Source organism: Lepidochelys kempii, chromosome 13 (genome assembly GCF_965140265.1).
Source record: "Lepidochelys kempii isolate rLepKem1 chromosome 13, rLepKem1.hap2, whole genome shotgun sequence".
NCBI lineage: Eukaryota > Metazoa > Chordata > Testudines > Cheloniidae > Lepidochelys > Lepidochelys kempii.
This window is the reverse complement of record NC_133268.1, coordinates 29,564,175-29,590,037: the sequence shown is the minus strand read 5'-3', so window position 1 is coordinate 29,590,037 and position 25,863 is coordinate 29,564,175. Positions and strand designations below refer to the sequence as shown.

General features: G+C 56.5%; 1 protein-coding gene across 5 annotated transcripts in view; it reads left to right on the top strand.

Moving 5' to 3' along the window:
* The window catches only part of MTCL2 (microtubule crosslinking factor 2), an 88,149-nt gene extending 70,106 nt beyond the window's left edge, over window positions 1-18,043 (top strand). For all 5 annotated transcript variants that reach the window (XM_073309938.1, XM_073309936.1, XM_073309939.1 and 2 more), the window contains 2 exons: window positions 8,364-9,804; window positions 10,747-18,043. In XM_073309938.1, coding sequence (XP_073166039.1) covers window positions 8,364-9,804; window positions 10,747-10,896 — 1,591 coding nt within the window. In that variant the 3' untranslated portion in view covers window positions 10,897-18,043. The remainder of the gene's footprint in view (window positions 1-8,363; window positions 9,805-10,746) is intronic.
* Window positions 18,044-25,863: the final 7,820 nt, after the last annotated feature.

Genomic DNA, 25,863 nt, shown 5'->3' with positions numbered 1-25,863 from the left:
CGTCTTCGCTGTTGGGGCTGTGCCAGCCTTAGACGCACCTCTGGGTTTGCTCTCTCATTTGGTGAGTTACAAAGCCTTGGCTGGCAGAGCCAGGTGAGTAGCCCTGAGAGCAACCACCTCCCATCTAGCTTGCTGAAGATGGTTGTGTCCCACAACTCAGGGCAACTGCACCTGGATCCTCCTTCACGGTCCAGCAAGGCCACCCCCTCTAGGCTCCCTGCTCCCTAGCCGGGGCTTCTCTTGACTGGAGACCCACACGTTTCTCTCCCTTCTGAGCAGGGTATTTCAGGCTGAATGGCCCTCTGCCTGTGTGGTGTTATCCCCTAAGCAGGCCTGTGTATGGTGACCAGACAGCAAGTGTGAAAAATCGGGACAGGGGTTGGGGGGTAATAGGAGCCTATATAAGAAAAAGACCTAAAAATCGGGACTGTCCCTATAAAACTGGGACATCTGGTCACCCTAGGCCTGCGGCACTTCTCTCCTCTGAGCCAGTGCAGTGTGTGATTGCCCCTGGTATTTGTTACCACCCTGCCCTTTGTAAACCAGCACATTTCATTCGTAGGGTAGAAGCATTACAGAGAAAACAGCTTACCAACAATGAAAGAACCTACATGCAGACAGGCCTACCAGAGGTCAGCCAGCTGCCAAATGGCTCTGTCAGGAGCATTTCCGCCGTCCCAGATATTTTCTTGTGGGTTCAAGGTCCTCACCCCCTTTGCTCGAACCTGAGCCTGGTGAGACCCAGAGCACATCAGCAGCCAGGCAGTGGGGCTCTGCTCAACGTGCAGCTTCAGAAGCCTGGATTGAGGTGAGGCCTTTGCCTTCCCCTTGCCTCCAAGTGTTTCCTGCGAAATCCACTTCACATGTATTGTCCCCAAAAGGCCTTTGAAGTTCCTGGTATCTCCCTGAGATTGCATTAATCCTTCCTGCCTCGCCTATACAGACCTTGGATGGAACACAAACATTTGCATTTTCAGTACAACGGGGAGGTACTAAACTTGATTCAGTAAGGTGGTTCTTCGAGTAGATGCAGCCGTCTCTTGCAGCTAGGTGTGTACGTGCCCAGCCCACTGGAGCCAGAGATTTTGCCTAGCAGCATCCATAAAGGGACGGTGTCGCGCCTTGTGGCTGTGGCCCCTCCCCTGGCTATATGAGGCAGCACCACCCCAACCCCCCCTCTCAGTTCCTTCTCCCCGCCCGTGGCTGGAGTCAGAGCTCTGTGTGGGTGTAGCCTCACAACCTCACAAATAGTCTGTCTAGTTTCTTGTTGTGTATGGTTAGTGTTCGTTAGTAGTCTGTTTCCCTGGTGATGCCCTTCATTCAGCAAGGTTTATCTTAATTCCATAAAGTTTGTCAAGGAAATTGCAGGATGTTGTATGCAGTGTAGTTGTAGCTATATTGGTCTCAAGGTATTGGAGAGACAAGATGGGTGTAAAACGATAAAAGACAGAACCACTCTGTCACCTGTGGGTGAACACTTCTCCCAAATATCAGAGGGGTTAGTCTGTATCCACAAAAACAACGAGGAGTCCGGTGGCACCTTAAAGACTAAGAGATTTATTTGGGCATAAACTTTTGTGGGTAAAAAAACCCACTTCTCTTCATGTGCCAATATATACTTATGCCTGCATCTGTAATTTTCACTCCATGCATCTGAAGAAGTGGGTTTTTCACCCACGAAAGCTTATGCCCAAATAAATCTCTTAGTCTTTAAGGTGCCACTGGACTTCTTCCAAAGCGATCATTGGGTCTGACCTCTCGGTCCTCATCCTCAAAGGAAACCTGCACAGCACCTTCAGAAGATAAGCCTGGGAGCTTAAATGCATAACTCTGCTAGCCACCAAAAATCATGGTCTGAACCAGCAGTTCTCAAACTTTTTTTGTTGGTGACTCCTTTCGAACATGAAGCCTCTGAGTGCAACCCCCCTTAGAAATTAAAAACACATTTTTAATATTTAACACCATGTTAAATACTAAATTTAAACCCTATTGCTTAAAATGAATTTACCTTTTCTGACTGCTTTTAAATTAAGACTAAAACACATTTTTATCGAATTAAATATAAGTGGAAAAGTTATTTTTAAGTAGAATTTTATTTTAATACTTGACAGCAATTAATGACCTGAAGCAACATGGCCGGGCTCCGCCTGGCAACCCCAGTACAGGGGTCGAGGCTCACAGCATCCTGGATGCCCCAGCTCACAGCGCTCAGCCCCTTTTCTGGTTGGGGTCAGGACTCGCAACCCCACGTGGCTGTCGGACTTGGGGATCGCAGCCCCGCACCTGCCCGGAGCTCACAGCTCTGCTCCTGGCCAGGGTTGGGGTCTGGGTTCGCAGCCCCATGGGGGGTCAGAGTCAGGGCTCGCCGCCCCATGCCTAGCCGGAGCTCACAGCCCTGCGCCTGGCCAGGGTTGGGGTAGGGGCTTGGGGCTCACAGCCCGGCACTAGAGTTGGGGCTCGCTGCTTACAAACCTGTTGGGGTCGGGGCTCACAGCCCGGCGCAGGTGTTGGGGTCAGGTCTTACAGCCGCGCACTCAGGTCAGGGCTCATAGCGTTTCTCTGCAGGGTCATCAGGGCCCCTGGGCTTTCTATAGCACCCCAAATGAACTGTCCCACCCACGCTTGCCTGTCCAAGTTGGGGAGACCCAAACAGTGATAGGCACTTCCAGCATTCTTCCTGGCCCTCCCACTCCAACCCCTCTCACTCCTTCTAGGAAGTGACCCTGCTGAGCAGCCCCTCTGCCATGTACATTGGTCAAACTGGACAGTCTCTACGTAAAAGAATAAATGGACACAAATCAGATGTCAAGAATTATAACATTCATAAACCAGTCGGAGAACACTTCAATCTCTCTGGTCACGCAATCACAGACATGAAGGTCGCTATCTTAAAACAAAAAAACTTCAAATCCAGACTCCAGCGAGAAACTGCTGAATTGGAATTCATTTGCAAATTGGATACTATTAATTTAGGCTTAAATAGAGACTGGGAGTGGCTAAGTCATTATGCAAGGTAGCCTATTTCCTCTTGTTTTTTCCTACCCCCCCCCTCCCAGATGTTCTGGTTTAACTTGGATTTAAACTTGGAGAGTGGTCAGTTTGGATGAGCTATTACCAGCAGGAGAGTGAGTTTGTGTGTGTATGGGGGTGGGGGGGATATGAGAAAACCTGGATTTGTGCTGGAAATGGCCCACCTTAATTATCATGCACATTGTAGGGAGAATGGTCACTTTGGATGAGCTATTACCAGCAGGATAGTGAGTTTGTGTGTGTGGTTTCTGGGAGGGGGGTGAGGGGGTAAGAGAACCTGGATTTGTGCAGGAAATGGCCCAACTTGACCCACCCCAACTCCGCTCCCTCCCTGCCCCTATTCTGACTCCTCCAAATCCCTGCCCCGACTCCACCTCTTCCCTGCCTCCTCCTCTGAGTGTGCCACGTTCCCACTTCTCCCCCTTTCCTCCCACAGCTTGTTACGCCGCCAAACAGCTGTTTGGAGGCAGCAAGCGCTGGAAGGTAGACGGAGGAGCGGGGATGAGGCATGCTCAGGGGAGGAGGCGGAGGAGGAGGTGAGGAGGGCGGGGAGGGGAGCTTGGCTGCTGGTGGGTGCTGAGCACCCACTAATTTTTCCCCGTGGGTGCTCCAGCCCTGGAGCACCCACGGAGTCGTCGCCTATGCGTGCACCTCATGCACGAGGCCAGAGTTTGCTTGATGAGCAGAGTCTCTCAGGACTGCCCTCGTGCCTACACATGCTCCCATAAAGGGTAGGGCAGCCATGACCCTCCCTCAGGTCCCTCTCACCACCTGCAGCACAAAGATGGAACCTGGCAGGTGTCAGACCTGCTAGTTCTTAGCGTTGGCTGAACCATCTCAAAAATCTTCTACAACTGCGAGAGCTCTTCCGATTCTTCCACGTATGACTGCCATAATCTACATCGACACGTCTGGACTGAGTATTGGCTGCCAGACTCCACAGAACATCCCCGGACGCAGCTACTTAACGTGCTGTCAGACCTTGCTGGACATCCCCCCCTGGACACGCTACATAATGTAGTGTCAGACCTGCTGGACATCCCTCCGGGACGCAGCTACCTAACATGGTGGACTTGAAACCTCAAAGTGTCAAGCCCTGGCCAGCCTGTGAAGGACTCCCCACTGAAAGCTGGGCACAGCAGGTATCTAGGAGAGTCACACATACCGAGCCAGGGTTTGGAGTACCTGTTGTTCTGGGCTAGGACTCCCAAGTTGTGAGACGTGGCTGAAGGCCCATCTTCTGGAGCAATCTGTGGAGTCTCATCAAAGCCTGAGGATCGTGCCCAGAGCCCTGCTAGTAGACAGTGTTATCCAGTGCCCTGTCTAGCAGACTCACAGTGCCAAATGCCAGCATGGAGAAGATAATGCTGAGAAGGGACGCTGCTCTGGCGCCCCCACTGAAACTCCCCGCAGCGCCAAATCAGGCACCATTTCCTGTTCTCAAGCCACACCAAGAGGAAGCTCCAGGCACAGAGGCAGACTCCAGGTGGAGCTCAGTGTCCTCCCATAAGGACAGACCATGTAGAGCCCCTGGGGATAAAACAACCACGCCCCATACAGCCCGAGGGTTGCTGATAACGAGCAGCCTGTGTCAGAGGCAGGCTCTGGTGGTGCCTCAGCGTCAATGCCTATCATGAAGGATGCATCCCAGGGAGAACCGGGACCTTCATCAGTGCCGAAGAACCTGCCTGCACCCGTTCAGTCCCCGGTAGCAAAAGTGCCATAAACACCAGTGCCGCCTCCAGTGGGGATCGGCTGATCCTCACCATCATCAGAGCATTGTCACCCCATCTTCCAGCCGAGGGCCCTCTCTTCTGCCATCTGTGTCAACCTCTGGTCCAGCCCGGGTTGTCTTCTCTGTGAATGAGAGACTTGTCAGCCTGGCCAGGGCCTTGTGGCAGATGCCTGCTGCAGTAACACTCTGTGTGAAGTCTCTGACAGGGTTCAAGTGTGTCTCTGCTCACCCCTGCCCAGGCTTCCCCAGTCATGTCAGTGGTACACGAACAGTCTCAGTTGAGTAAGAGTATCCCTAAGGACAAGGACCCCAAAGGCTCAACCTCTTTGGGAGCACATCGTACTCTGCCTCAGCTGAATGTAGCTAATTGCCGGGCTGTACTGGGTCACCCCCTTCCTCTCAAAGGTCCTGCCTAGCAACAGGGAGCAGCTCAGGGAGGTCATTAAGAACAGCCAGTTGGTGGCCAAGATGGCCTTACATCGGTGATGGACACCTCTCACACAGCAGCTCGGTCTATGGCCACTGCTGTGACAGCGCACTGAGTGTTGTGGCCCCAGGCATTGATACCCTGAGAGAGGAACACGCCATGACTGAGCCTTGTCCCTCGATGGCAAGGAGCGGACAGATGGCGCTTTACACCCATTAAGACTCCAAGGCCGTCTTGTGCTCCCCAACCCCATACTATCCTCAGCCTCCGTCAAGACAGTGGAGCCATCCTGCCATCCAAGGCAACCCAAGTACCATGCCAGTACATCAGGGGGCACCAGCCTTCCTCCTCAGCAATGCACCCCTCGCCTCCAACAGGCATCTGGATGTCTGTCTCACACCTAACCCCAGCGCAATCCTCAGGCCGGGGAAGATGGGCAGGGTCACGCCTGCCTCATCAGCAGGGCCCGATCCTGGCTGGGATGATTTAACTGGGAATTGGTCCTACTTCGAGCAGGGGGTTGGACTAGATGACCTTCTGGGGTCCCTTCCAACCCTGATATTCTATGATCCAGTCAGTGCACCCGGAGCACGCCTAACTCCACGCCCAATGGCCAGAGGACAAGGATCTCTTTATAATGTTTAGCCAGTGGTTAGGGCACTCAGTCAAGAGATGGGAAACACCATCCCAATCCCTTCCCCCCCGATCAGGCAGAGGGAGGAATTGAACCGGGGTCTCCCACATGCCAGGTGAATGCCGCAACCGCCGGGCTAAGGTTGTGAGGGAAGAGCCCTTTCACTTGCGTGGAGTTAGGTGCGAATGGCGCCTGGCTCCAGGATCACAAGCAGCCATAGGTGCCAAATTCTGTGAGGGGGGCGGGCTTAGGACACACCCTCTCATCATCAGCATCTCCCATGGGTTAGCTTAGGCGGGTCGCTGCTCAGTGTGCTGGCTTCTGTGGTGCCTGGCTCCCCCGTGCCTTGCGTAGGGAGTCTGGGCCCCTAGCTCAGGCTCTGTGGATTGATTGCAGTGATTTTCTGGGTGCCGAAAAGTGAGGCGTTGCAATGCTCAAGTCCCTTTGCGGATCCTTGTGCAAGCCCTCATGGCCAGACTGCCTTATGCATTTTTCCATATGGACCTGATGGTGCTCAGCCCGCATCATCCCCAAGGCAGCCTTGGAATTCCACTACCCGTCAATTGCCTTGTCAGTGTCCTTCCCAAATCCCACTCGACCCTGAAGAAGAGAAGCCATATTCCTTGGCCCTGTCCAGAGCTTTTCTCTGCTATCTTAACAGGACCACACCCATCAAGCACCAGGCCCTTCTGGACTCATCCCCAGCCTATCAAAAGGCCATGCCATCTTGCCACAGAGAATCTCTAAGTAGATCCCACTGTGTATTTCCATCTACTGGCGGATGGCTGGTGAGCCTCCCCCTCCATACGTCACCACACACTCCACCAAGGCACAGGCTCTGTCTTCCACCTGCTCCAGGAATGTGTCTTCTCTGACATCGGCAAGGCTGGAACATGGAGCAACCCACTGACTTTTGAGAAACATTACATCCTTGACATGGCAGCCAGGGCAGATCACGAGTTGGGAAGAGCCATTCTTTGACAGGGTCATTGGCCTAGTGGATGGGATGAGGGAGGGGGAAAGCAGTAGATCTGATGTATCTTGACCTTAGTGAGACTTCTGACACAATCCCACGTGATGTTCTCATAAGCAAACTAGGAAAGTGTGGTCTAAAGGAAATTACTGTAAGGTGGTTGAAAAGCAGTACTCAGAGTCGTTTTCCAGGGTTCGCTGTCCAACTAGGAGAGCTTACCTAGCGGGGATCCGACGGTGTTTGTCCTGTTCTGGTACTGGTCAAATTTTTCATTAATGAGTTGGCTAATGGAGTGAAAGCATGCTTATAAAATTTGCAGATGACACCAGGCTGGGAGGGGTTGCAAAGACTTTGAAGTACAGGATTAGACTTCACAATGACCATGATAAATTGGACAATTGGTCTGAAATCAAAAAGATGAAATTCAGTAAAGACAAGCGCAAAATACTTCACATAGGAAGGAAAAATCAGATGTACAAATACAAAATGAGGAATGACTGGCTCAGCAGTAATACTTCAGAAACAGATGTGGGGTTATACTGGATCATAAATTGAATATTGGACAACATGATGCAATTGTGAAAAAGGCTAATATAATTCTGAGGTGTATTAACAGGAGGTGTAAGACATCGGAGGTGTCTGCTCAGCACTGGTGAGGCCTCAGCTGCAGTACTGTGTCCAGTTTTGGGAAACACACTTTAAGAATGATGTGGGCGAATTGGAGAGAGTCTAGAGGAGAGCAAAAAAACAAACAAACAAAAGGTTTAGAAAAACCTGCCCTATGTGGAAGGGTTAAAAGAACTGGCCATATTTAGTCTTGAGAAACGAGTAAGACAGTCTTCAGATATGTTCAGGGCTGTTATAGAGAGGTCTGATCAATTGTTCTCCAAGTCCACAGGAAGTAGGACAAAAGTAATCAGCACTGTAAGGGTAGTTAAGCACCGGAACAGGCTTCCAAGGGAGGCTGCAGAATATCCACTCTGAGGGTCTGTAAGAACAGGTTGGACAAACATCTGCCTGGGACGGTCTGGGTTTTACTTGGTCCTGCCTCAGTGCGGGGGGTTGGATTAGATGACCCCCTCGAGGTCCCTGCCAGCCCTACCTTGCTGTGAGTCTCTGATTCAGTCCCTGTTTGAGTGATACAGCTGAAACTCCTCACACCCACGATCCAGTCATCTACCGCAGGATCCACTGACGCGCACTTGAAGAAGGAAGACCAGTTACTTACCCTGCAGTAACTGTGGTTCTTGGAGATGTCGTTGTCAGCATGGATCCCTGATCCACCTCGCTTTTCAGAGCCCTCAGGAACATGGGCTTTGAATTGCGAGGGTACTGCGGGAGGCTCTCAGCGGTGTGTGCTTTGGGCCCTTGTATTGGAGCATGAGCAGGAGGGGGGAACAAGCGCAGGCCCAACAGACACTGCTATTCCAAACTTTTTGGTCTCGTGGATGGGGCGCGTGTGTACATACAGTGGTATCCACAGCTCTGAAAGAGCCGCCATTACACGAGTTCTTTACCTGCGTTTCCCACGCGTTTTGACCACTCCCCTCTTCTCTCCACTTAGGACAAAGTCCATTTCCTCGATGTCCGAGTTCGAAAGCTTGCTCGACTGTTCTCCCTACCTTCCAGGCAAGACCAGCCCTGTGATCCCTGACCACACACGAGGCAAGGGGTCCCCAGCCACACAGCTGCTGCCTAATGGCATAACAGACCCTGCCGGAGTCCACCCCAAAAACTGTACATATGTGACTACAGAGCAACCTGCCCCTGAGAGCCTGGCAAAAGACAAACTGGGCATTTCCTCATGGGACTATTCCCGGGCAAACAACCTCTCTGGGCAGGATCCGGCCCAGAAGCAAATGCAGAGGAGCTACACGGCACCAGACAAGACCGGGATCCGCATCTATTACAGCCCTCCGGTAGTGCGAAGACTGGAGGCACCGCTAATCCACAACAAGGAGGGGAAGATCATGACTGAGCCGGGCTTCCTGTTCACAATGGCCAAGCCGACAGAGCTGGAGGAATCCGACAGCTCAGAGAACACGTACAGCCGGTGGCTGTGCAACTTCTCGAAGCAGCACCGCGAGCTGCTGGACAGCCACAGTGCCGACAAGGCTGGGCCCTCCGGCCCCCGGTTCCCATCCTCCCTGCACGATTTTGAGATTTCCGGCAACATGAGCGACGACATGAAAGAGATCACCAACTGCGTGCGGCAGGCCATCCGCTCCAGCTCGCTGGAGAGGAAGGTGAAGAGCGCCTCCAGTCAGACCACGGGGCTGACGAGCGTCGGGACCCAGACCATTCAGATGGTGAGCGTCGGTCTGCAGACAGACATGCCCCGGGGAAACCTCCACAGCAAGAGCTGGTCCCCACGCAGCTCCTCCCTGATGTCTGTGCGTAGCAAACAGATTTCTTCGTCTCTGGACAAAGTCCACTCCAGAATCGAACGGCCTTGTTGTTCTCCCAAGTGTGGCTCCCCAAAGCTCCAGAGACGGTCTTCCTCCAAGCTCGACAATTCGAAGGACAGAAGCTTCTGGAACCTTCATCAGAGTAAGCAAAATGGGTCGGCCTGGGCTAGGTCAACCACAACCAGAGACAGCCCGGTCCTCAGTAACATCAATGACGGCCTGTCCAGCTTGTTCAGTGTTGTGGAGCATTCCGGGAGTACAGAGTCCATCTGGAAACCAGGCTGTCCAGAGAGCAAAGCTAAGCCAGAAGCCCCGAAATACGGCATCGTGCAAGAGTTCTTCAGGAACGTGTGCGGGAGGGCCCAGAGCCCCACTTCTGCCCCAGAGAAGAAAGAATCACCGGGAGATGATGGCACCAAAAAGCAGGATCACTCCCAGCCGGTCACCTGCCATCCATCTGAAAACGTCTCCCGGAGCTTAAACAAGAAACTCCTGAAGCAAAGCAGCAGCGAGGAGCCCAAGGCATCTTCCCCAAGCCAGGGGAGCAAAGACGGGGCCCCAAGGGACCTGGACATCACATCTATGATAGCCAATGAGGTAAGAACATAAGAACGGCCAGACTGGGTCAGACCAATGGTCTGTCTAGCCCAGTATCCTATCTCTGCCAGTTGGCCAGTGCCAGATGCTTCCGAGGGAATGAACAGAACAGGGCAGTTTATTAAGTGATCCATCCCCTGTCATTCAGGCCCAGCTTCTGGCAGTCAGAGGTTTAGGGACATCTAGAGCATGGAGTTGCATTCTTGCCCATCCTGGCTAATAGCCATTGGTGGATGTAGCTTCCATGAACTTGTTTCATTCTTTTTTGAGACCAGTTACACTTTTGGCCTTCCCAACATCCCCTGGCAGCTTTGTTCTTACCCTAGCGAATAAGACCGACTTCAGGGCAGAGCTGGCTGACAAAGCAAACGTCTGTTTAGCTTCTGCGCCCACCAGAGGAGGTAGCTTCCTCCCCAGCCTGAAGTGTAGTGCAGCCCCTCTCCACCCCAGGGGCCGGAGGGGTGAGAGGAGAAGACCTGTTCCTGCAGCAGTTGGTGGGTTGGCTGTAGCACTGTCTGCATCTGACAGCCAGACACACTCAGGCAGTAGCAGCCCAGGCTTGTGCTGCAGCCTGGAGGGGCCACGCTGGCTCAGCCCTTGGCTTCTCCCGTGCGGAGACTGCTCCCCACAGGGGGGCTGGGTACACGCTCTCACCCATGGGGCTGGGTCAAGACACTCACGGCCCAGGGGACCTCAGCCTGCACTCGCGTCAGGGCTTCACGCACTAAAGAGCTGGCTCTTGGGGCAGGTGCTCTGCCTCTGGGCTCACCCAGTGCTAGCCCTAGGGGGCTCTGGTCCCAGCTGGGTGTTGCTGCAGTCCCCTCTGCCAGCACTGCACCTAGCCCGATGAGATCTGCCCTTGAGTGGGTACCAGGCTAGTCCCAGCTGCAGCTCCCCTGCGCCCTCCACACCTCTAATCTCCCCTCCCCTTTCTCTTTGCAGGACACAGCATGCGACTGCAGCTCCCAGTCCCTCACCTCCTGCTTCGCCCGGCCTTCCCGCTCAGCTGTCCGGCACTCCCCTTCCAAGTGCAAGCTGCATCCCTCTGACCCCAGCCGGGCGGAGGAGAAGGCAGGGCCTCTGAGTGAGTGAGTGAGGGCAGCGGGGACTGGGCTAAGCCGTGTCTGCTTTCTGCGGCCCTGACGAAAGAGCACGCTTCCCGTCTGCGCCAGCTGTGCCGCAGCCTGCGGGACCCGCCAGCCCCGGAGAGCTGTGCTGGGGTCCCAGCGGGCCCCTCGCTCTCGCAGAGACACAGATGCTTGCACATCTGTCTCCTAACCGTTCCCCAGCTGCTGGGGGCGCTTAAGAAGCAGATGCTGCAGGATAGTCGGGAACGGAGGCTTCCCGCGTTATGCCTGGATCCGGTTCCAGGGGTGGAGGGGAAGTTACTCTGGGCGGGTGTCTCCTAACCCCCAGGAAGTAGTCTGCCAGCCTCACCGCTCCTGCAAGGGAAGGATGATTCCAGGAGAGAGGAGGGCGTCCCCAGAGCCTGGGGTGGGGAGCTCTGGGCCATTTCCATAGCCCTTCAGGCTCCTCAGAGACCTGCACTTCAGGGAGACGGACAGCCAGCGGGGGGTGGGGGGGGAATGAAGAGATGGGCCCTGCCTGCCCTGGGATGTGGGAACTGGAAACCACAACCCTGCAGCAGCCTCTGGAGAGCTGGCAAAGCCAAGGCCCTGAGCCTGGGACTCCCTCGGGCCATGCTGCTGACAAGCGCCCTGGAGAGGATCGGCAGCAGGAGCGCGCAGAGCAGCTGGGTCAGCTCTGGGAGGAAATGCCCCGGGCATGCTGTCACTGCACTTCGCAGACAGGGCTGTGGGCCGGGGGTGAGCCCTGGGGGGGGCATGCGCCCTGGGGGGGTGGGGGCGTGTTGTATAAAGCTGATTATTGTGTGTGAGGCTCTTCACTATGTTGTCTCCCTTGCCATGTTGTCTTCGAGTGGCACTGGTACGCCCCTTCGCTGACACGGCCGTCCCTCCCCCGCGCCCTGGGGCTTTGTGCAAACCCAGCTCAGAGTGGATTGCCCTGCTGTTGCATCAGCCACTGCAGTGCCTGCCTCCTGTGCTGGAAGGATGCCGAGGGGAGGGTCACGGGGGCAGGCACGGGGCTCGTTCAGGCCCTTCTCCTCACCCAAACAATGTTTAATTCCCCACCCCAACCCCAGCCTGGCCAGCGCCGGAGGCTGCAGCAAGCTGCCCTCTCTGGAGTGCTCCCCGAGCTAGAGCGCTGGCCGAGTGGCTGCAGCAGCTCCCTTTGTCTCTGGCTCGCCTAGCGGGATCCTGGAGGCAGAAGCTGTACAGCCGCCTGGCCTCAGGAAGCACAGCCCAAGGCAGATGGGAACAGGAGCAGACGCAATGCGGTGGGACTATAGGCTGCAGTAGAAAGGGGACCTAGCAGCCTCACAGAGCATAGGGCAGGGGGAAGTACAGCGGTGTTCTCCCTTTTCCAGAGGGCTGTGCCGGAGGAGTGTGTGTGTGTGAGAGAGAGAGAGAGTGTTTGTGTGTTCTCCCTTCCCCTCCCCTCTGGAGCAATGGGCCGAGAGCACTGAAACCCTGGGGACAAGATAAGCCAGGCACACCTTGGGGGCCCTTCCCCTGCCCCTCGCAGCTGGGTCTGAGCGAGGTTCTAGTTACAGTGAGTCTGACAGTGGCTCAAGCCAAGGTGGCAGCATTTCCCTAGGTTGTGTCCCACCCAGCGTCTGGCAGGTGTGGTTGGACGCTGAGGGTCGTCTGGATCTCCTGGGTCTCACTATTTAAGGTATTTGTGCATGGTTTATGATGCAATTCGCAGAGGTCTCCGCAGGGTCATTTGTTTGTGTGTTTGGCCTGGTAGCCTGGAGCTTGCTGTGGTTGTGTCTGAGTGTGGCAGGTGTGGGAGATCCAGTGGGGCAGCGTCGGTTGGAGGGGGGTGTGTGTGTGTGTCTGTCCCGGAGGAGGCAGAGGGCAGCGGGGCCACGGCTGGAATTCAGTCTGATGTTCCCCGACCATTACTGGGAGCTTGGCTCTGACTCAGTGGCCAAACATCTCTAGGACCCCTGCTTCTGCCCCGCAACTCACGCTGGCCCCTCAAGGATCCCTGCGCTCACTTCTTCCTGGCCCTTTCTGCTCCCTTCCTCTGTGAAGGTGCTGCGTTCCGGTTCGTGTCCTCTGTAGGGATGGGGTTTTCTCTGCACACGCACTGCTGCCTCCAAGCCCAAGCATTTGTGCCTTAGCACTGGTTAGACACCACAGTAACAAGAGTGGTACGAGTACATGGGCCAGGTTCATCCCTGGTGTAGAGAATCAGGGCTGCCTTTGTCCCAGTAAAAAGAAAAGGAGTACTTGTGGCACCTTAGAGACTAACACATTTATTTGAGCATGAGCTTTCGTGAGCTACAGCTCACTTCATCGGATGCATTCTGTGGAAAATACAGTGGGGAGATTTATATACATAGAGAACATGAAACAATGGGTGTTACCATACACACTGTAAGGAGAGTGATCACTTAAGGTGAGCTATTACCAGCAGGAAGGGGGGGAACCTTTTGTAGTGATAATCAAGGTGGGCCATTTCCAGCAGTTGACAAGAACGTCTGAGGAACAGTGGGGAGTGGAGGGGGGAAATAAACATGGGGAAATAGTTTTACTTTGTGTAATGACCCATCCACTCCCAGTCTCTGTTCAAGCCTAAGTTAATTGTATCCAGTTTGCAAATTAATTCCAATTCTGCAGTCTCTCGTTGGAGTCTGTTTTTGAAGTTTTTTGTTGTCTATGACGTCAAGAATTATAACATTCGAAAACCAGTTGGAGTACGCTTCAATCTCTTTGGTCACTCGATTACAGACCTGAAAGTTGCAATTCTTCAACAAAAAAACTTTAAAAACAGACTCCTTCAGACGCAGTGTTTGTTGTACCCTTCTGTGTCTTCTTGCAGCCGTCCCCCTGCGCTCTGCTGCCAGGCACCTGTCAGGGGTGAGGGTGATTAACTGCTGGAGCAGTCACCAGGGCTGGGGGGCGGATTAGCCATCTCTGGCCGTTTGTAAACCAAGGGGATTTTTTTTTCAAGATCTCTAGTTCTAACAGGAATGAATGCAGGGAAGAGCTCTGGCCTGTGGTAGGCAGGAGGCCAGACTAGATGGTCACAACAGTCCCCTCAGGCCTTAGAATCAATTAAACATCCCCGCACCTCTGGAGAAACGCTTCAAGCCGTTTGCTCTGTCTGTGCAGGAGGCTGCAGCACTGCCATTGAGTGAGCGAGGCAAAGCGATTGAAGGTCTGTAACCCACCTTCTCATGCTGCATTTAATACTGCAATTAAATCCATTTCCAGGCCTCTAAGCCCTGGTCTACACGACAGTCAGCTTACAGCGACCTAACTCTGTAAGCAGCTACCCTAGAATGTAGCTGCCACCAGTGTAACGCGCCCACTCTGCTGACTATGACTCCGTCTCCGTGAGAGGGAGAGCACTTAGGTCGATGTAGTTAGGCCAGCGTAGACCCTTTTGCTGCCTTTCAGAAGCCTTCCCACAATGCCCTACGCTGACAGTTAAATGGGTGCAAGCACTGCTGGTGAGGACCCGCACTGGCGACACAAGGAGCGCAGTGTGGACATGCAAAGGCAGTTTAATTACTGCAGTGGCTGTACGTCGCCGCAGCTTCGACTGTCCGCGCTGCACTGATGGAGCTGTGCCGCTGTAGCACTTCTGGTGAAGACGCTCTGAGCTGACAGGAGCGAGCTCTCCCGTTGGCTTAATAACGCCTGCCTCCGTGAGCCGCGGTAGCTGTGTCGGCGGGAGTAGCTCTCCTGCCAGCACAGCGCTGTCCACACCAGCGCCTAGGTCAGTGTAACTTACATCACTCGGGTGTGGATTATTCACACTGCCGAGCGACATTTATACCAAAGTAATCTGTAGTGTAGACAGCCTACAGTCAACTTAATTTTGTAGTGTAGCCTTGCCCTATCTCGTGTCTCTTTTGTTGCTGCAGAGTGTCCAGGGTGCATTCGGGCAGGGAATGCTCAATGAGCCAGGGAGGGCTGTCCCTCGGGGGCTCTGGGACAGGTGACCTGCCACAGCAACGCTCCGGGTCAGCTTGATCCAGGTGCTTGGAAACCACGTCCCAAATTCAGGGGGTGGGTGAGGGTGTTTACAGCCGGCATAAACTGCCTGGCCCCTTCTTCCCAGGGCTGTTAATTATGCTCCAGCAAGCCCCACGCTATGCTCCGCTCAGCTCTCCTAGCAGTTAGGCTGAGTTTGAATCCCCCCCGGGGGCTCCTCTGATATTCGGACTGGGCTGTACAGCCCACCTCAGAGCAAGCCAGCAGCGTGGAGCGGGCTGGCCCTGACCCCCAACGCAGCCCTGGCACGGTGGGGGGAGGGAGTTTAGTTAATGGCTGAGAGAGCATGCCCTTCTCCTGCCTTTCAGCACTTGCTGGTTGTGACTGGCAATGGCAACCTCTGCGGGAGAGGGGAACCCTTTTCCTGGCTGCATTTCCAGCCCTCCCCAAGCCCAGCTGTGCTGGAAGTGGTGTGAGAAAAGCTGACCTCATCAGACATGGAGACCAGCTGCTCCTCTCTGTGCTGGTCCCCGGGCCTTGGCAGGGTCCCCCCCACCCCTCGCTGTCCTTCAGCATCAGCCTCCACTGCAGCCCTGTGCTCACTGTAAACTCCCTTTTTGGCCCATTTTATCATCCCAGCTCCTGGTACATTTTGATTGACTTCCCTCCCCAGGGTCTCTGAGAATATTGCAAAGGGAGAGAGAGCGTGCGTGTGTGTGTGCGCAGAGTTGTAATTCAGCCTGCAACTGGGAAATCATTTCTTCAACCCACCGCCCTGCCCACTACTTGTACCAGGGAGCCGTGTGTGACCGCATTTTGCTTCAATGTTTAAAAACACAACACAGGCCCCAGAGATACCCCTAGCCCCGTTGTATCCCTGAGCAGATGTGTGGTGTCCGGGGAGCCCTGGCCCTGTCGCTAACAGCACCTGCTGAATCCATTACTCCATTTCACAGTCTCAGCTGGGACACCCCCAGCTCCTGGGGGGGCTGTTTTAGTTAATTGCTCATTACAAATGTCTTGCAAACGTCCCTTCCTTTTGGTTTGACCTGATCTGATGGGCTGCAGGCCCAGGCGGAGCACAAGGCAGGGTCAGTTTAAATCAGCATGAACTTTTGAGCTGAAGGAATTTTTAAAAATAATGAAATTAGCTAAATTGGGAGGGTAGTAGATGAGTTAAAAGTACCAATTGGACTATAGGCTTGCCCTGCCCAGGACCAGAACTGCTGTTTGGCTGGGAATGGAGTCTCATTTGGGGGAGGGGAGGAAGTGCAAACAAGCCACTGGTTAATAAAGAGCCAGTGTTTATCAGCTTGGAGCCCTGGAAGGCATCAGCACTTTATTGTGAAGCCCTGACGCTCAATGCCAGCAGATTTCTGCAGTTAAAAATAAATGCTCATTGCATTAGGTGCTAATGAAGTCCTATTACCAGCCTGCTGCTCTTTGCACTGCTCTGGGAGAGAGTATAGACATCTGCCCCCGTAGAGGATTAGGAGAGTTAGTGTGGAGAACGCCCGGGCTTGCAGAAGAACAGTGGGTAGGTGTGTGAGATGCCAGCCAAACCCATGGGGAGGGTTCCAGCCAGACAACACACCCACTCAAATGTGTAACAGCCATGCAGCCAGGGATGAATCCACCCGAGGGATGAGGAGAAACTCGTGTATTTATCCCGTGAATAGAGGGGACTTGCAAACGAAGCGGTGAGGCTGTGCTCTGCGCTCAGGCAGGGTATATGCTAGGACCACAGCCAAGTCTTGTTCTCTGTCAGCAGCTGAGGGCTATGCTCTGTGCACCTCTGTTACGTGAGGGGAGGGCAGTGGCCCAGCTGGTTCTGCACAAGTCGCCTTACTCTGCCTGATGACTATGGGTGGGTCTTAGGTTGTGTCCTTCCACTGGCAGAGCCAGAGAAGGTCTGGGCATGTTCTCACCTGAGAGGAGCAGACAGCTTATTGTCCAACCTACCAGCAGACAAGGAGCTGTGGGAGCCTGGGGGTTAGTGCAGCTCTTGTTAGTTTTTGCATGCGTTTGGCAGGCGTGGGGGTCTGTCCCGGGCGGGGGCTGGGGGAGTGTTGTTAATGTGGTCGTTAACACCCACTGTAAATACTTTGGGGTGGGTTTCGCATTTTCATTGGTAACTAGGGTTTTTTTTAAAGAATCTAGTTTTTGGAATGTGGTTTCTCATTTTTACAAATGCCTTTTTAATTATTTGTGATACTCGTCATGTCTGTCCTGTCCTGTAAATAGCAGCGCTGGGCATTTCTGCCATGAGTGGAGGTGATAAGCCATGTGTGGCCCTGTGGCTGGGAGGGACTGCACTGGGCATGTGCCCGGGGCCTTGTCTTGGCCACCTGATGGCCCACCCCAACACGTGTGCAAAGAAGCCGGGCTTTGCTTCCGCAAAGTCAGTTGAAGGACGCGGGGAGGTAGCAGAGAGAGCAACCCTGAGCCATGGTGTGTGTAATACGCAGCCTTTTAACTTGACACTGTCATCTCCCTGCTTGGAATCTGAAAGAGCAGAATCTCCGCATGATCTGAGCCTCGATTGGCTGCAGCCCGGGGTGCCGGCCATTCTGAAAATAGCATACTTGAAATTAAAGATGAGCCAGTTTGGCTGCTTAAACTCCCACCCGCTCCTATGGTGCAGTCAGCCATGTCCTGTTTCCCAGCATGTCCTGTGGGGAAGGGTGTGTGTACAGGGAAGCGCTGATTTCATGTCATTTCCATGCATCTCACTGGGTTAGGGTTTCTCCCTGCAGGGGGTGGGAGAGAAGAGCTGCCCTTTGGGGGACTGTTCCCCCTGCAGCCCTGCCACACGCTGGGTAAGCTATTCCTGAGCAGAGCTCTCTGTCCATGTCACCTGCACCATCACAGCCTTTCCCTGCTCTTCCTTGCTGCAGCGTTGGGCTTTGAAAAGCCTGCTGAGCTCTTCCCAAAGGCCCTGTCCTGCTGCAAAGCTCACAGATAGGGCAGGGCGGGAGGCTGTTACTGACTGTTTTCTCAGCCCCTGTTGCTGTTTCCCTAGCAGCCTCAGGTGTCCGGGGCTGGGTTCCATGTGCTCGCCCCTTCCTTTTGCATGGCCCCACACTCACATGAAGGGCAGTTTCACTGCCACTGATGACGGGGCTTCCCCACTCACTCTGTCCTCTGTCTGTACAATTGTGTGTTGTGAGGTAGAAAATAAAGGGCCTGCGAGCTCTGAAATGAAACCCCCAGAGCTACCTTCTGTGTGCAGGGTGCCTGGCTGACCCCTGGGTTGGGGGCACAGCCCCCAGAGTAGCTCCCTGACACCCTCTCGATCCAAGGGAAAGGCAGAATCCTGCTCTTGGCTCCATCCTGCCCTGAGCAGCTGCTGGGGGCTAGGTCAGGGGGGCTTCCGTTACTGAGCTGACAGACTCTTCCCAGGAGACCGAGAGAGGAGCTGGGGGAGGGTCTTTGGCCTCCAGCTGGTGCACTCCGCCTTCAGGAACCTCTCGTGCCCTTTATGTCAGTGCTACTCAAAGTGGTGGTCCGCAGACCGGTGCCGGTCTGCGCGCACATTGGGGTGCCCCACAGCGGATCGCTTGAGAAGCACTGCTCTGGGTGACCTTGAAGCCCTGCTTCAGCTGTTGGAAGTGGGGCGTCACCGGCCAGCAGAAGAGAGCGGGCTGGGGTACAGCCCCCTGCTGGTTGTTTTGGGAGCAGCAACAGCTGCCTGGCCAGGCCTCGGGAGGAGCGCGCCTTCTCCCCAGGACCAGGCTCCAGGGGTGGAGCAGGAGGCCCCGCTTCACGCTGGGCGGGGGAGCTGAGGGGCACCTGGGCTCCCATTCCTCCACAGCTGATCCCAGAAAGAACTGGACCAAGGGAGCCAGGCCCGGTGCTAAAATCTATTCAGCCTTTTCCTTCTGTGCGAGCACCAGGCTGGCCTCTGCTGCTGCGTGGCCCCACAGCGGGGCTGGACTCGGTGCAGCCCCTCCGCTGTGCATGGCACCTGCGCCAAGCTGCCCTGCTGGTCCTGAGGCAGGAGCAGACGGCCTGCCCAGGGTCCTGCAGGGGCTGGCACAGCAGGTGCTGACTTATGGGGCACAAGGATAAAGCCTCAGCTCCCCTTGTCCCTGAACTGGAGCAGCCATAGGGTGGCCAGTTTGGGGACGTATTCCTGGAGGTTTCATCACATGCCACAGTTTTAAAAGATTAATCTTTGATTCCGCAAGACTCTGGGACAATCCTGGAGGGTTGGAAACCTTCAGCAGCCATGACTGCAAATCCCCAGGGCTGTGGGCTGCAAACTGCCACTGGCCACAGGAGCAGCTGCTCATGCCGCTCTGTGCCGTGGGGCAAGGCCTCCCTCTGCTAGGGAAGCCACGCTGATCCTCCACTCCTGTTAGTCTCCCCTGCTGCGGGGCTGCCCAGCTGCTGCCCTGGAAATCGAGCTGCTTGCAACTGAGATCACGGAGCCAGCCCCTCACCAGCATGGCTGCCGCATGGATTGCTGAACAGCCAGAAGCTGCACACCATCGCTGGGCGGCGTGCAGGGCTCTCTGACAGCTCTGCGTCCAACACCTGCCCTAACAGCCTCCACAGCTCTGGCTCTCACTACCCCTGCCCCTCCATCTGCCCCCAGTAACCCTGCCCAGCTGGGGCGGTCGGCCTCAGGCCTGCAGCGCTCCTGGCCTGGCCGCACCCCACACAAGAGCTAGGTGTGAGAGGCTCGGGAAGGCCCTGGTGCCCAGCTGTCCCCTCCCATCTGCTTCCAGCAGCCGCTTCCCGCAACGTGTGCCTGAGCCAGCCTCAGCCTGGGTTACAGATGCTGAGCCAGCCCCAGTCCAGGGATTCGCCCGGCTACACACACGGCGTCAAACAGGCACACAATTACACTCGCACGGTTGCTGAGTGCTCCTGGCTGGAGCAGCCCTTCAGCCCTGGCCTGCATCCTCCCCAGCTGCTGCTCCTTGGCCAGTCCCACGTCATGGAGCATCCCTACATCTAGGGGAGGAGTGAGCAAACATGGGCCGCCTAGCCAACGTTTTAATACAGCCCTCGAGATTCCGTGCGGTCAGGGGCTTGCCCCGCTCCACACATGCTGTGGCTTCCTGCAGCTCCCGGAAGCAGCGGCACGTCCCCTCTCCAGCTCCTATGTGTAGGGGCAGCCCCTGTACACAACGCTGCCCCTGTCGGCAGGCACTGCCCCCACAGTTCCCATTGGCTGGGAACCACGGCCAGTGGGAGCTGCAGGGGTGGCATCTGCAGACGGGGCAGCATGCAGAGTCGCCTGGCCACGCCACCGCATAGGAGCTGGAAGGGGGACATGCTGCTACTCCTGGGAGCCACTTGAGGTAAGCGCTGCCCAGAGCCTGCACCCCTGATCTCCTCCCACGCCCCAACCCCCTCCTCAGCCCTGATCCCCCTCCTGCCCTCTGAACCCCTCAGCCCCAGCCCTGATCCCCCTCCTGCACCCTGCTGGAGTCCTCACACAGACATACACATCCCTGCCCCAGCCCGGAGCCCCCTACCACAGCCTGAACTCATTTCTGGCCCCACTCCAGAGCCTGTACCCCCAGCCAGAGCCCTCACCCTGTCCTGCACTCCATCCCCTATTTTGTGAGCATTCATGGCCCGCCATACAATTTCCATACCCAGATGTGGCCCTCAGGCCAAAAAGTTTGCCAGCCCCTGATCTAGGGTCTGGGCTGCAGGGACCACTTCCCCCAAGCAAAGTCTCAGGTAGAGTGTTCCCATGGCCACAGGGTGGGGGGCAGGCAGTATGCACCCACCAGGGCTACTGTTGTAGCAAGGCAGGTGTTTGTGCTTGGCACCCTTCCCACCCCCCACCCCCAGAACAGCTCACCCCCGGGGGTGGGAGGGATGTTACAGGGGTGACACAGAGGGGCCTAGCCCTGAGGGCACAACAGCAACTGATGTACATACAGGTACCCCCATCACAGAGCCCAGTGCAAATGTGGGCCCCGCCCAACCTGCACACTCCCCACATGTGCATACTGCCCCACACACTCGCCAGAGACCCCACAGCACCTGGGCCTCAATTGGGTTTTGTTACTGGCTAGCTCCCACTGAACTCTATTGAAATCCACAAATGCTGGGAGCCTAAATACCTGCCAGGGTTTGGCCCAGTGCTACCAGAATGCACCTGAACCTGCCAAGTGCCGGGAAGGCACCACACACCCAGCCCTGCACAGCCAGTGGGCTCTGTGCCTACTGGACCACTCAGCTCAGCCTCGTCCAGGGTCCACGGGGAAACCAGACCTGGCAGTGCGGAGATTTACCACCATGCCCGCTGTGAGCCTGGGACACAGCCCACCACGCTGCTTCCTCAGCCCTTCCTCTGGTCCCCCAGTGACTTCCCCACCTCCCCCATTGCTCCCCAGACCCCACCCTCAGCCTTCCAAGCTCCCCCATTGCTTCCTGGCCTTCCCCTCGGGCTTCCCCCACCCTTCAATTCACCCTCCACCCCTCATATACCTTCTTCTTCCCAGTGCTCCCACTCCAGCTCAGCCATGTGCCTCTTTCTATGGGACTCCCCCAGGCCACCATGTGCTCCCCAATGCTTCCTCAGACCACTCATTCCTTTCCATTGCCCCCAGCTTCCTCCACTGGGCCCCCGTCTTTCCCCATCTACCTCCATTCCTGCCCCAGCCCGTCCCAAGACCTTCTGATGCCCCTGCTGATCCCCGTCATATGTGTTCACCTCTGTCCACCTGACTGCAGCCTCCATCACTCCCCTGGGTGCCCCCTGATGATTCCCTCTTCTTCCATTACCCCCGCTTGTTCTTCCCCATCTCTCACCATCTCACTGTACGGCCCGCTCTTGCTACCCCACTTCCCACCATCACTCCCTGCAGCCCCCTCCTGCTACCTCATCTCCCACCATCGCTCCCTACAGCCCCCTCCTGCTACCCCATCTCCCACCATCGCTCCCTACAGCCCCCTCCTGCTACCCCATCTCCCACTATCGCTCCCTACAGCCCCCTCCTGCTACCCCATCTCCCACTATCGCTCCCTACAGCCCCCTCCTGCTACCCCATCTCCTATCATCGCTCCCTACAGCCCCCTCCTGTTACCCCATCTCCCACCATCGCTCCCTACAGCCCCTGCCTGCAACCCCATCTCCCACCATCGCTCCCTACAGCCACCTCCTGCTACCCCATCACCCATCATACCCACAGCCCCTGCCTGCTACCTCATCTCCCACCATCACTCTCTGCACCCCCTCCTGCTACTCCACCTCCCACCATCACACCCACAGCCCCCTCCTGCTACCCCATCTCCCACCGTCTCACCCTATTGCCCCCTCCTGCTACCCCACTTCACACCATCACTCCCTACAGCCCCCTTCTGCTACCCCATCTCCCACCATCTCACCCTACAGCCCCCTCCTGCTACCTCATATCCCACCATGGCTCCCTACAGCCCCCTCCTGCTACCCCATCTCCCACCATTATAACCTACAATCCCCTCCTGCTATCCCATTTCCCACCATCACTCCCTATAGCCCCACTCCTGCTACCCATTCCCACCATCACACCCTACGGCCCCCCTCCTGCTACCCCATCTCCTACCATCACTCCCTACAGCCCCCTCCTGCTACTCCACCTCCCACCATCACACCCACAGCCCCCTCCTGCTACCCCATCTCCCACTGTCTCACCCTACTGCCCCCTCCTGCTACCCCACTTCACACCATCACTCGCTACAGCCCCCACCTGCTACCTCATCTCCCACCATCACTCTCTGCACCCCCTCCTGCTACCCCATCTCCCACCACCGCTCCCTATAGCCCCCTCCTGCTACCCCATCTCCCACCATCGCTCCCTACAGCCCCCTCCTGCTACCCCATCTCCCACCATCACTCCATACAGCCCCCGCCTGCTACCCCATCTCTCACCATCTCACCGTACAGCCCCCTCCTGCTACCCCATCTCCCACCATCACTCTCTACAGCCCCCTCCTGCTACCCCATCTCCCACCATCTCACCCTACAGCCCCCTCCTGCTACCCCATCTCCCACCATCGCTTTCTACTGCCCCCTCCTGCTACCCCATCTCTCACCATCACACCCTACAGCCCCCTCCTGCTACCCCATCTCTCACCATCACACCCTACAGCCCCTTCCTGCTACCCCATCTCCCACCATCACACCCTACAGCCCCCACCTGCTACCCCATCTCCCACCATCACTCGCTACTGCCCCCTCCTGCTACCCCATCTCCCACCATCGCTTTCTACTGCCCCCTCCTGCTACCCCATCTCTCACCATCACTCTCTACAGCCCCCTCCTGCTACCCCATCTCTCACCATCACACCCTACAGCCCCTTCCTGCTACCCCATCTCCCACCATCACACCCTACAGCCCCCACCTGCTACCCCATCTCCCACCATCACTCGCTACTGCCCCCTCCTGCTACCCCATCTCCCACCATCACTCGCTACTGCCCCCTCCTGCTACCCCATCTCCCACCATCGCTCCCTACAGCCCCCTCCTGCTACCCCATCTCCCACCATCGCTCCCTACAGTCCCCTCCTGCTACCCCATCTCCCACCATCGCTCCCTACAGCCCCCTCCTGCTACCCCATCTCCCACCATCACTCTCTACTGCCCCCTCCTGCTACCCCATCTCCCACCATCGCTCCCTACAGCCCCCTCCTGCTACCTCATCTCCCACCATCACTCTCTGCACCCCCTCCTGCTACTCCACCTCCCACCATCACACCCACAGCCCCCTCCTGCTACCCCATCTCCCACTGTCTCACCCTACTGCCCCCTCCTGCTACCCCACTTCACACCATCACTCGCTACAGCCCCCACCTGCTACCTCATCTCCCACCATCACTCTCTGCACCCCCTCCTGCTACCCCATCTCCCACCATCACTCGCTACTGCCCCCTCCTGCTACCCCATCTCCCACCACCGCTCCCTATAGCCCCCTCCTGCTACCCCATCTCCCACCATCGCTCCCTACAGCCCCCTCCTGCTACCCCATCTCCCACCATCACTCGCTACTGCCCCCTCCTGCTACCCCATCTCCCACCATCGCTCCCTACAGCCCCCTCCTGCTACCCCATCTCCCACCATCGCTCCCTACAGCCCCCACCTGCTACCCCATCTCCCACCATCTCACCGTACAGCCCCCTCCTGCTACCCCATCTCCCACCATCGCTCCCTACAGCCCCCTCCTGCTACCCCATCTCCCACCATCACTCTCTACAGCCCCCTCCTGCTATCTCATCTCCCACCATCACACCCAACAGCCCCCTTCTGCTACCCCACTTCACACCATCACTCCTTACAGCCCCCTCCTGCTACCCCATCTCCCATGACTCCCTACGGCCCCCTCCTGCTACTCCACCTCCTACCATCAGTCCCTACTTCCTCCCTCCTGCTACCCCATCTCCCACCATTATAACCTACAATCCCCTCCTGCTATCCCATTTCCCACCATCACTCCCTATAGCCCCACTCCTGCTACCCATTCCCACCATCACACCCTACGGCCCCCCTCCTGCTACCCCATCTCCTACCATCACTCCCTACAGCCCCCTCCTGCTACCCCATCTCCCACCATCGCTCCCTACAGCCCCCTCCTGCTACCCCATCTCCCACCATCTCACCCTACAGCCCCCGCTTGCTACCCCATCTCCCACTATCTCTCCCTACAGCCCCTTCCTGCTACCCCATCTCCCACCATCACACCCTACAGCCCCCTCCTGCTACCTCATCTCCCACCATGTCACTCTACAGCCCCCTCCTGCTACCCCATCTCCCACTATCTCACCCTTCAGCCCCTTCCTGCTACCCCATCTCCCACCATCACTCCCTACAGCCCCTTCCTGCTACCCCATCTCCCACCATCACTCCCTACAGCCCCCTCCTGCTACCCCCTCTCCCACCATCACTCCCTACAGCCCCCTCCTGCTACCCCATCTTCCACCATCGCTCCCTACAGCCCCCTCCTGCTACCCCATCTCCTACCATCAGTCCCTACTTCCTCCCTCCTGCTACCCCATCTCCCACCATTATAACCTACAATCCCCTCCTGCTATCCCATTTCCCACCATCACTCCCTATAGCCCCACTCCTGCTACCCATTCCCACCATCACACCCTACGGCCCCCCTCCTGCTACCCCATCTCCTACCATCACTCCCTACAGCCCCCTCCTGCTACCCCATCTCCCACCATCGCTCCCTACAGCCCCCTCCTGCTACCCCATCTCCCACCATCTCACCCTACAGCCCCCGCTTGCTACCCCATCTCCCACTATCTCACCCTACAGCCCCTTCCTGCTACCCCATCTCCCACCATCACACCCTACAGCCCCCTCCTGCTACCTCATCTCCCACCATGTCACTCTACAGCCCCCTCCTGCTACCCCATCTCCCACTATCTCACCCTTCAGCCCCTTCCTGCTACCCCATCTCCCACCATCACTCCCTACAGCCCCCTCCTGCTACCCCATCTCCCACCATCACACCCTACAGCCCCCTCCTGCTACCTCATCTCCCACCATCTCACTCTACAGCCCCCTCCTGCTACCCCATCTCCCACTATCTCACCCTTCAGCCCCTTCCTGCTACCCCATCTCCCACCATCACTCCCTACAGCCCCCTCCTGCTACCCCATCTCCCACCATCACTCCCTACAGCCCCCTCCTGCTACCCCATCTCCCACCATCACTCCCTACAGCCCCCTCCTGCTACCCCATCTTCCACCATCTCACCGTACAGCCGCCTCCTGCTACCTCATCTCCCACCGTCGCTCCCTACAGCCCCCTCCTGCTACCCCATCTCCTACCATCACTCCCTACTGTCCCCTCCTGCTACCCCATCTCTCACCATCACTCCATACAGCCACCTCCTGCTACCCCATCTCCCACCATCTCACCGTACAGCCCCCTCCTGCTACCTCATCTCCCACCTCTGGTTCCCCTGTCTCACACCAGTTCACCCTCGATCCCCATTCATGTTTCATCTTCCAAAGTCTCCCACTGAACTTCTTTGTGCTTCCCCATCTCCCACCATCACCCCCAGTTCC